Genomic DNA, 11410 nt, shown 5'->3' with positions numbered 1-11410 from the left:
CACAAAAAGAACACATTTAATACAATTGTAGCAAAAAGATTTTATTTGTTTTCCCCTTCTTTTCAGCAAAAATTATAGTATTAAAAGTATAGGCATTGTACATTGTTTTGATTGTTCATGAAGTATTATTTTTGTTTTCCTTAACACATAAGAAATGTTTAAGGCATTGGAATTCCAACCAATCCTAACCGATCCTAAATGGTCTAGTGTCCTCTGGTGGCTTAGTGAGAGATTTTTCATGCCTCTTTAGTCCTGCTGGAACGGTACAGTAGAGAAGCCATTAATCTGTAGCACTTTGACAGCACATTGAATGTTAATTTGTTCTAACATAGCTGTTTTAAGACAGAGTGAGAGTGAATTATCAAAGACTCCCTCAGCAGGGTTCTGTATGTATGTCAGCAGTATGTCAAACTGTTCACTCTGTCACCTGACTTCCTCTCATTAATAGAAATGCCCTAATTATGGATCACACTGTTGTTGCCTGCAGATAGTCTTCTATGCTTTATTACTGGAATTAACATTTTTATTGCTTTCTTTCTACTGTGTTTTGAACTCTTTAATTAAATATAATCTGTTATCTGATGGCCTTCAGCTCTCTGTGTAAAAGGTGGCAGTTACAAACCCCACATTTCCTTCAGAACCTGATGGCATTGGTTTATGTGGTAAGTTTATAATTAAAGTATGTCTAAAACTTTACCTTTGCACACAATTCCCTCCTTCCATACATGTAGTGGACAGTGCTCTGTTCAAGTAACCAATTCAACATCATCTATACCAGATACCAGGCGTGCCCAACTCAGGTCAGAGAACCTGAGTTAAGAGTTAAACAGATGGAAAGAAAAGCAGAAACCGTCTGGCCCTCTAAAACTGTTATGCATCCCAAATCCATACCCTTTTAAACTGGGTCTCCCTGTAGGAAAGTGGTTTCAAATTGGGGGCTCCTGGGTCGTCTGGTTTTTCTTTCAACCTAATCAGTCAAGTAACAGCCAGAAGATACTAAACTCTCCAGGACCTGGGTTTGTGACCCCTGCTTTAGGAGACTTACAGGGTGTAATAGGAACCCTTCCTGTTGCTCCTACATGGATTAGGGGACAGTCCTACAACTGGACTAGAGTAGAGCACTGCAGGGGTCAGACTGAGACAGTATTACCTGTACCCTAAGGTAAAAAAATACATTCAATAGCTTTTTGTTTTTACAACTAATACACAGAGTCAATGCAATTTCTGTTTTTTCTTTTTTATAAATCTTATTTTCTTAATTAAAATAATTACTAATATCTTCTTGAGCACAAAAGCTTCCATAAATGCGTTAATAAAAAATTAGGCATTAAAAATGGCGAGCTACCAGTAGAATGTTGTTTCAGTGTGTAAAGTGCACTTAAGTGTAGTGTCATGCGCTGCCTTAAATGCTTGTGTACACGGCTGTGTCACATTAACACCCGAAAACAGCTAGATACACATGTTCCATTGTTAACTGCTTATTTACATCCCTTCGTCAGTCTGTGTAGACGGGGAATTCCAGTCCACAGGGATCGTGATTCCATTCAGTCACATCCTGCAAGGCACCTGAGCTGTGCACAGACCTGACTTGGTGCATTCAGCACACGCTCCACACTGGGGAGTTATTGCATCATCACTGACCACTGAGGGATTACATCATTCTGTAAGGCTGTGTCACAAGCAAAACAGGCCCTGCTGCTCCAGGTCACACATAGTGCTACCCCGAATGGACCATATGGCAAAGGTGGGTCAACTGTCCCAGTGCAGAGCAGAAGGCCCATATACTCCACTATGTCACCAGCACCTTTTACTTCCTCATGGTTCTTCTTTGTTCTTTTCATCTGTAATTGTGCCTCTCCAGTGCACAACGTTCTCGTCCTCTAAATATAATGTAAAGGGCCGCGGCACACAAAATGACATCTCGGGGGTGAAAATCCATTCGCGGAAACATACCTCCTGATCACTAGAACAAATCTCTAAAAACAGACGTGGAAAGCGGAGTGGAGAAAGGCTTCCAGCCCCCATCCCCCAGGTGGGACTGGGTCGTTCTGTGCTCAGCTGCGGGAGTTCCCCTCGCTGTGCGTGCCGTCAGTGTCGTTGGCGCTCTCGGCCCCATCGGAGAGGAACCCGCTGCCCATGTGCCGCACCCTGCGCTCCAGGACCGAGATGCGCTGCTTGAGCCGCTGCTGCGTGGCGGTGTACTCGCTCAGCAGGCGGGCGAACCGCGTCTGCAGGTTGTCCAGCGAGGACTCCAGGCGCTCCACCTTCTCCTCCACCTCCTCGCCGCCCAGCCCGCCCTGCGCCGACGCGCTCTCGTCCAGCAGCCCCTCCTTCAGCAGGATCTCCCGCCCGCGCTCCTCCAGCACCTTCTTGGCATCGGGGTACTCCGTCACGGCCTCCATCAGGTCGTCCTTGGAGAGGCAGAAGAGGTCGGAGTATCCGATGCTGCGGATGTTGGCGGTTCTCCGGTTCCCCATCTTGCTGCCCTTGATGTTGAGAATGCTGATCTCCCCGAAGCAGCTGCCCGCCGTCAGCAGAGCGTACTGGGTCACGCCGTCGTCGGCCACGACCGCCAGCTTCCCCTCCTTGATGATGTACATCTCCTTTCCGATGTCGCCTTTGCGGCAGATGTAGTCGCCGGGGCTGAACACCTGGGGGCGCAGTTTGAGCACCAGCTCCACCAGCAGCCCAGCTTCGCAGTCCTGGAAGATCCGGACCTTCTTGAGCGTCTCCAGGTGCACGTTGATGGCGATCTCGGCGCGCAGCTTGTCCGGCAGGTTCTTGAGCACTTCCTGCTCGTCCACGGCCTTCTTGTTGGTCCACAAGTAGTCGAACCACTTGATGACACGGGCCTCCAGGTCCTTGCTGACCTTGCGGAACTGCATGTAGTGCTTGATGGCGTCAATGCGCGCCTGGAACTCCGCCCGGGTGGCGTTCATGTTGGAGATCATGGATCCCACGTTTCCCACGATGGTGGCGAAGATGAGCACGCCGACCAGGAAGTCGAAAACGACAAAGAGGAACTCCTCGTCGCGGACCGGCGCGGGCATCTCGCCGATGGTGGTGAGCGTTAGGGTGGACCAGTACAGGCAGTAGATGTACCCACTCGTCAGGGAGCTGTACTCGGAGTCCGAGATATTGGGGTACACCCAGGTGTCGGAGCCGAACCCCAGTGACTTGGAGATGGCAAAGTAGATGCAGGCATTCCAGTGGATGATGATCAGGATGTAGAGCACCAGGTTGCAGATGCGGAAGATGTTGGGGTAGTTGGTGCGCGTCTCCGTGCGGTCGAAGAACTCAAACATGCGCGGGAAGCGCAGCAGCCGGTTGAAGCGGAGCTGTGGCGTGTGGATGCCCGTGGCCAGGTAGGCCAGGTCAGTGGGCAGGATGGAGAGCATGTCCAGCTTGAACTGCAGCGTGTGGATGTAGCTGTCCCTCAGCTTGGACAGGTCCTTCACCAGCAGGCCCTGCTCCAGGAATCCTGGGTGGGAGAGGACACCGCGTCACACGGGGCAGACGGCATGACCGCAGATCAAAAGCCAGTCCTCACGGCCAGCGGTGCCTCTGAGGTTTCCTTCCACCCTCAGTTCATTCACCCACTTATTCACTTCATTTGCCTCCATTAGGACCATCTTCCAGGATTTCAATGGGTGATGGATTAAAAGATAATTGCCGAATTGGGGGGGAGGTTTGGACAGTGCTAACTGTGATCATCGCATTTTGCTGACTCGGTTCTACACACCCACGTATTCACTGACTGACCCATAGAATAATCTGCCGAATCACTGATCCCGCTTCATTGACGTCTCTCAAAATGAATGAAAGTTCAATTATAGTTAAGTGTGGGACACGTTTCCGCAGCTCTCCATTTACTGTGAGGGAGGAAACAGCACAGTTTATCGCAAATTCCAAGCTACTGGTGCAACTCATTCACTGCAAATATTGAAACAGTTCTTGTTCCATCCTTGCCTTCCTGACCCTTTGGGTCAACTGGCCTTCACATGGAAAGATTAATCAGAGAGCTTTGGAACTGGTTTCAGCTCGCACAGAGCTGCAGTTTTCAAGTCACTTAAGACTATTAAAAAGGTCAGATTAGAATCTCTTAACATTGCAGACCTGTAAGCAATGAACGATCTACCTCGCTGGCAAATTACTAGATAAATCTGGGGGTTCAATAAAACCGTCAAGAATTTAGCTGGAACAGAGCCAGCAGTGACTGAATTCACAGCACCTGGGCTGAAACAAATCAATATCACATTGAAGTGTTATTTTTTGTTGAGTGTTTTTCTGAAATCATACTCCCTCATTTAGTACAGCAGGGGTTGTCCACACTGATCCCAGAGTCTGACGGGTCTCTCCGACCAGCCAGCAGCCCGTGACCCCAGCAAGGCCGGAATCGTGTGTCCTCACCGGTGCGCAGCCGAACGCAGGTGTCCAGAATGTAGACGGAGTCCGACACATAGTCCAGGACCAGCCAGAGGATGAAGTTCTCAGTCTGCAGATCGTCAAAGCAGGCCCTGCACACAGCAGAGTGAGCTCAGGCTCTGTGTCACTCCTTAAAGCAGCCCTGTCCCTTGTGCAGGAAGGGTCCGGGGAGTGAACAGGTGATTTTAATAAAAACGTTTATGCTCACTGGTGAAAATATTAGGAAGCACGGGCCAAATATATGGTCTCTCTGAGTGAAAGGCAATGCATGATGGGCCTGAGGAGAACAAGACAGATCTCACCCTCCCTACTTGGTCAAAAGAGCAGAAATCGAGCTGCATATCAAAGTGTCAGGGCTTTCCTGGTTAGTTTAAAAAAAGGGTGCGTAAATTGTTTTAGACTATAAGAGAGGAGCCCAGTGTCAGAGCCGAGTGAGTAACGACACTGATACACTCCCTGGGCTTCCAGCACCACATACTGTACTAGCTCATTTTTATGCATTGATGTGTAAAGATTAAGCTGGTTAAGTGTCATTAAGAACTTGTTAATTAGGCAGCTGCTTCCTGTGACTTTCTGCCTCCCTCCCTGTCTGTCTACTGTTCCCTCTCTTTCTGAATACAGTACTCTACAGAGCAACAAGACTCAGGTATAATATTAAATCCTCAGACCAGACAATACTCTACGACAGAAAGAACTGCAGTGCCTAACCTCGCCACCAGGAGACACCAGTTGTACAGTACAGCAACAGCGATGACAAACAGCCAGCGGTAGTAGAGGTTGTCAGCACGGTCGACCACAAAGACATCTGACTTCTTCCTGCATGGAGAGAGAGGGTGATGGTAAACAAACTGCCCTGTGACCCCACTATCCTGGAATTCTATGGAAAACACAGTCACGGGACTTTTAGGCTGCTAGGCTGAGAGCTGCACTTTTTCGGGGTGCACAGACAGAAACAAAGGCAGATTGCTCTACAGATGGAGTGGCACTCGAATGGGTAAAATGACAGGATAACGGGGTGACATACTTGCTGTCGGTGCCTGCGACCTCATTGTTGTTCTGGCCCGGCTGAGTGTTGCTGAACCGGCTCGGAGGGGCCCTCAGCTCAGGCCCACGGAACCGCTCCAGGAACGAGTCGGGCCGCTCCTCCTCCTCCAGCAGGCTCTTGTGGGCCCACTCCCGGAGGGTCACCACCAGCCGCACCAGCCTGCAGGGGGAGACACACGGCAGGTGAGACACCATCGCTTGGCGGCAGCGCACTGACAGGGCGGTACCTCCGTCACCCGGCCGCAGGACTCACCGAGACATGGCCCCTCGCCCCCGGAAGGAATTCTGCGAGTTCGGCCCACGGGGGTCAAGGGTCGCGACCCGCTGCAGCTCTGAGGACGTGTCATCGCACACTGACTGTGCCCTGCAGACAAGCAGAGTGTCAAGGCCAGGAAGCCAGAGCGCAGCACCAGGACAGACAGGGCACTGCTGTCAGTCAGACACACAGGCATGAAGATACAGGATACTGCAGGCTCTATCAACTATTTGTGAATTTGCTTGCTCATCCACTCCTTTCCAAACTGGCCTATGCCGAAACTCCACTCAGAGGCCAAAGGCACTGCACCAGAGTGGACTACACTGCTCAGGACAGCAGCGCGGCTGAGCTGCATCTCGCACAGCCCCCAAACCCCCTCACCGGCTCAGAGTGCTGTCGGCTCCGTCCAGCTCGTCCTCCAGCGAGGTCTTCACGGACAGCCGGTGGGCAGACAGGTCTGCGCTCTTCCCAGCCACCTGGCCCGTCATCCTGGCTCACTGCGGCCCTGTCAGAGAGGACTGAGGACACGGGGGAGTCCTGAGGTCTGCATGGGCTGTGAAGCGCTCCTGCTCGTCAGTGTAGCTTTGCACATAAACATCAGGGTCTAAAACCAAGCTCTGCTCTTACTTTCACACCAAGTGGCTGAAGGACAAACCACTGATCCCAGAACAGCAGCTCACTCCCTCCTCCCTCCTCTTTCCCCATTCCCCAAACATTTCAATTACTTCCTTCTGGTGCACTAGGGGGAATACAGTTTTGGGAACATCCCTGTCTGCAGTGTTGGGAATATCTCCGCTCAGGCTGAATTTGTATAGAGCTGGAGTCTCCAAGCCTGATTCCAGAGAGGTCCAGTAGAGAATTTAATCAATTTCCAAAGGGAGGAGCCCAGTGTCAGAGCCGAGTGAGTAACGACACTGATACACTCCCTGGGCTTCCAGCACCACATACTGTACCAGCTCATAATATGCATTGACGTGTAAAGATTAAGCTGGTGTCATTAAGAACTTGCTAATTAGGCAGCTGCTTCCTGTGACTTTCTGCCTCCCTGTCTGTCTGTCTACCATTCCCTCTCTTTCTCAATACAGTACTCTACAGAGCAACAAGACTCAGGTATAATATTAAACCCTCAGACCAGACAATACTCTAGGACAGAAAGAGCTGCAGTGTCTACCCTCGCCACCAGGAGGCACCAGTTGTACAGTACAGCAACAGCGATGACAAAGCCAGCGGCTGTCATTTCCAAAAGCCTGGAACAATTTCACCATGACATGATTAACTAAACAGATGCTGTTCAATAGGTAATTCAGAGAACATCTGGTACAACGATCAGAGTATTCTTCAGCTCTCTTGGACAAGTGTGCACTTTATTGAAATGGTACTTGCTTAGTCGATCAATTATTATCAATTATTCCTGATCATTAAAGAACAGGGAGTTTAGGATGAAATAAATGAATTACTGGACTTATTACCCCTGCTTTAGTTCCAGTGTCATATAGAGCCTATGACTGGGCGACACTATGCTGGCATATAGAACTTAACAAGTGATGTCAACTTTAGGGCTTAGTTCTGCTTTTTCTTAATGAAACTGACATATTATTAAAACTGTCTGCCGCAATCGCTGTGTTCGTACAGGCAAAGTAAACATGACCATAGAGTTTTCATTCTTCTGCACATGTCCTCTCTCTACGTGCTCTGCCTCCCTGGCCAGCTTGCTTTCCAGGGTCTGTCTCAGGTGGCGCAGACTCTCCTCACCTGCAGTCACCTGAAGGACCTTCTAATGATTGACTCCATTAATGCCAAATTCAGCTCCTGACGTCCAGGAAAACACACATCCACGTGAGAAACCATGTGCATCTATCGCGTTGGGTATTTTGAGGCTGGGTGTCAACCTGGGGATTTTTCTGTGTTGTATCTGACACCAGCATCATTAAAGAGGCAGCAGCCATCACAATATTTACACCATTCACCGTGGTAAATCACCCAGCGAGCAGAGGACACCGCCAGGGGAGGTGAGAGAAAGCACATCCCAGCTCTCCTTAGTAACACTCCTGTCTCTGTGGATACAGCCTTGGCAACCACAGCAACATGCAATTGCAGTGATGGTGCTTGCCACCCCCCGAGACAGAGGGAGAGAGGGACAAGGGGCTGGAAGTGGACTGAGAAAGACAGAGGCACGTTCTAACTTAGGACTTGAAAACCCTCCTGACACATCTACAGCTGATAATGTATTTGCTCTCATACTCACGTATGTGCTCTGCGCCCAGCCCTGATCCTGCCCTCTAATATCCAGCAGAGTCACGTCAAAACGTCAGCACTCGGGGATGCTGAGATAGTGCTAGGTTTTCTTAAAGGATCTTAGCAGTATGTGAAAGAACAGAGAGCTACTGTAAAAGAGAGTGAAGGCAGGGGCTCCTTCCAAAAAAAGGCGCCTTCCTTCGGACAAGATGGAAAACCGAGGTTCTGACTCTGTGGTCATCAAAAATCCCGGGGCGTTTCTTGAAAAGAGTACGGGTGTTATCCTGGTGTCCTGGCTAGATTCCCCCCTGGCCTTTGCCCATCATGGCCTCCTAATAATCCCCATCTCTGAACTGGCTTCATCACTCTGCTCTCCTCCCCACTGAGAGCTGGTGTGTGGGGAGTGTACTGGTGCACTATGGCTGCTGTCACATCACTCAGGTGGGGCTGCACACTGGTGGTGGTGGAGGAGAGTCCCCATTACCTGTAAAGCGCTTTGAGTGGAGTGTCCAGAAAAGCTCTAAAGAAGTGTGAGGATTAAGAGGTCAGAGAGATCCTGGTTAGGCTGGTCCACCATGTTTACCTGCACACACTTCATGCTAATAAAGTAACTTAGCTAATCAATTTGATCACTGGACTCTTCTCCTCCAGTCCCTACATATTGCCCTCCTTCTTCATCTCTCTCTCAGTTCGAACCTGTTGGGGGCTCCTTCTCTTCCCCCAGAACACATACACACCACATGCTTTTAAAAAAGAACTCTAACTCCTGATTCCCATTCTGTTTCACATCCTGTTCATTCCAGCTTGGGTCTGTTCTGTTTGTGGATTCATTGATCTGCCTGGTTTGGGAAAGCCAGGAGGACTCTCAACTCAACTTTTCATCTCAACTCCATTCTCTGTCATCTAAATGAATCAGCTATTGATCTCATGGGCTGTGACAGGGATGACTTATGGACACCGGCGCACAGACTACAGTAACAGTAGCAGGTGACTGGCAAGTCCAATCCACCAGGCTGATTAATGATAGCTCGTGAGCCCTACAAACCTGACTGTCTCATATGTAGTCGATGTGGATGTGTTGGAACAGCACTGTATTGATAATTGCTGTTTATCATGAAAGAAAATGTTATGTTCCCTCAGCAGAGGAAGCCTCTGTTTTCTCCTTGCAGCGGAGAACAGCACAGGGAGGCTAATGAGACCATTAGATCTCCTGCGACTGTATTTTACTAATGAGCCTCATTAGGGACCGTCTCTGCCTAGAGCACTGTGGGTTACTGTTGCCACTCTCCACACCCATCAACAGGTACCGTCCCTCTCCCATCTCTCGCACCGCTCCTCACGCCCACTACACTGAATGAGAAGAGTCCCGCTGTCTGAGAAACAGCACAGAGACACTACTAGGCACTGATGCAGTTCGTAGGGTTTGAAAAGCAATTCATATGTCACATGCCCAACACCAACCATTTTAAAATGTATCACTGTGAAATGTGTCAGCACAGTGTGTTGTACTGTCACGTCACTGGTTAAAATGATTTGGGCACAACTGTTACATTTGGGCACAGGGCTACTCTCCAGTAACTATTATCTTTCTGTAGCTTTCCAATCAATAAATCAATGAATGCATAAATCAAACATTTGACCCTTTATTCGGGCTTTACCTACTCACGGAAAGCACCCTCAGGGGTTTAGAACTACAATCAAAGACAAAAAAAAATAGTTTTTTCAACAAAAGGCAGGATGAGACCCTCCAGTCAGGACAGGGGAAACGAGTTTATGCAGAAGAATGTAAGAGCTTGGAACAAGCTGCCCACCCATGTTAGTGATATCTGGATTTCTTTAAAAACAAACAACAGAATGACAGCCTCTGATCAATCAACCGCTAGGAAGAAATTGTTCAAGATGGGCTGAATGACCTCCTTTCTTTTGCAGACTTTCCTGTGTTCTTATCTCAAAAAGCCATTTTACAACAGGGAAACAGCATTAAAACTGAAGTCGTATTTCAGCCCTTTACATACAGCAAACTCATAGCACCAGAATTTTATTTTCAATACAACTCCCTTGAAGGGAAGAAATAAAACAAACTGGTTGTGTCATGTTTTGGCTATTGCTGACTTGTACACAACGCATTACTGAGTGGACAAAAACAATTTATTAGTCCTGTAACATCGCACATACATCGGCGCAAATTTCCTGAACGGAAGACTTGAAATGGACAGCGCCCGATATTGCCTTACATGCTATAAAGGCTTCACTGGTAAACTCTGGAATGGATCTGACTGCTGTGCACAGGGACTCTTACTCCAAAGGCTGTGTCAGGCAGTGTTAAGCTGCCACACAAGTCTCATGGTGTTAACAGTGGCCCAGAACAGCAGGGGACTTCCCAGTTGTCATGGAAGGACCAGAACAGAGGATAGCAAGAGGTTTACACCGGCACCCAGACAGGCCAGCTTATAAAACAGCAGGGAAAATAGATATATTCACAGTGAAAACAGCAAACTGGCAGAGCACATCAACACCACATGAAAATGAGACCTTGCCAGACCAATAGAGGGAGATGTCTATTTGTCCCAGCATATTTCTGTACTCAGAGTATGAATAACATAAGCTCTATGGGCACAACACACACAAGGGCAAGCTGAAGGATGCACATGAGACTGTCCTTTTTGTTTTGCGCCGGTATCAATGTCGCAGTTTTAGGGTCGCTGTAACAAGGCTGCTCATTTTAATCTGGCAGGGCCATCTACAGGGATCAGCAGCAGTTGTTCTTGAACCCGCGCCCCACTGAGCAGGCACTGTGAGTTCGGGAAGACTCCAGGGGAGCCCTGTGCACTTCGGCTGTATGGGACTCATGCCGCCCACGTTTCGAAACTAAGTTGCTCACAGCTTAGCACCTGGGAAGAGAGACTGAGAAAGACTCACCAACCAGCTTGACTCGCAGCTCCTTGCTGCCTGTCAGAAACCCTGCTGGTCACCCCGACCTGGAAACGTTTTCTCCATCTTAGGTACGGTGCCCATCTGGAGACTGGGGAGAGTACCAATGCAACTCGTCTCTTCTCTTCTGCGTTTCCTGCAGGTTAGCTCTCTCTCTATCTCTCTCCCTCCTTCTCTGTGTCTCTTTAGATGCACCCGGTAGGACAGCTCTCTGTTTCTCTCCTTCCCTGACCTGTAGGTCCGTTTCTCCCTGTCCCTTCGGAAGCAGCCCCGCAGTTCAGCTCTTTCTCTTTGTCTTCTCTCTCAGCCTGCGTACCTCTGTGTGAGCTGTCTCTCCCCCTGTGCGCTCAGACGAGTCTCCAGGAACTGGACAGGGAGCACTGCGCCGTGGGGCTGATGATCACAGGAGAGAACATTAGCATAAACAGCACTAAAGGAGCACAGAAAGCCCTTCACATCGCCCTCTTTCTCCCTCTTTCCACCTGGACAAAAGCAAAGCAAGTCTGTTTCCTTGTGTGT

The 11410-nt window shown here is 49.2% G+C and overlaps 1 protein-coding gene across 2 annotated transcripts; it reads right to left on the bottom strand.

Annotated features, from left to right (window-relative positions):
* Nucleotides 1-25: 25 nt before the first annotated feature.
* cnga2a (cyclic nucleotide gated channel subunit alpha 2a) lies at nucleotides 26-10970 on the bottom strand. 2 transcript variants are annotated; one of them, XM_006632955.3, is made up of 7 exons: nucleotides 10880-10970; nucleotides 6107-6243; nucleotides 5723-5833; nucleotides 5450-5629; nucleotides 5134-5241; nucleotides 4411-4517; nucleotides 26-3481 (listed from the first exon to the last, which is right to left on the bottom strand). In XM_006632955.3, the coding sequence occupies exons 2-7, from the start codon at nucleotides 6211-6213 to the stop codon at nucleotides 2055-2057; spliced, it is 2040 nt and encodes a 679-aa protein (XP_006633018.1). In that variant the 5' UTR covers nucleotides 6214-6243; nucleotides 10880-10970; the 3' UTR covers nucleotides 26-2054. The 2 variants fall into 2 exon arrangements, with proteins under 2 accessions (XP_006633018.1, XP_069049745.1); XM_069193644.1 differs by lacking the exon at nucleotides 10880-10970 and having other exon boundaries at nucleotides 6107-10744.
* Nucleotides 10971-11410: the final 440 nt, after the last annotated feature.

Source organism: Lepisosteus oculatus, chromosome 8, assembly GCF_040954835.1.
Source record: "Lepisosteus oculatus isolate fLepOcu1 chromosome 8, fLepOcu1.hap2, whole genome shotgun sequence".
Taxonomy (NCBI): domain Eukaryota; kingdom Metazoa; phylum Chordata; class Actinopteri; order Semionotiformes; family Lepisosteidae; genus Lepisosteus; species Lepisosteus oculatus.
This window is presented reverse-complemented; position numbering and strand designations above follow the sequence as displayed.

Bases quoted from the DNA above. Each gene is read 5' to 3' on its own strand.
- cnga2a (XM_006632955.3), bottom strand. From the start codon at position 6,213: ATGACGGGCCAGGTGGCTGGGAAGAGCGCAGACCTGTCTGCCCACCGG. The intron at 5,630-5,722 runs GTGAGTCCTGCG...CTCCCCCTGCAG, and splicing joins GGGCGAGGGGCCATGTCTCG to GCTGGTGCGGCTGGTGGTGA. The intron at 5,242-5,449 runs GTATGTCACCCC...CTCTCCATGCAG, and splicing joins GTCGCAGGCACCGACAGCAA to GAAGAAGTCAGATGTCTTTG.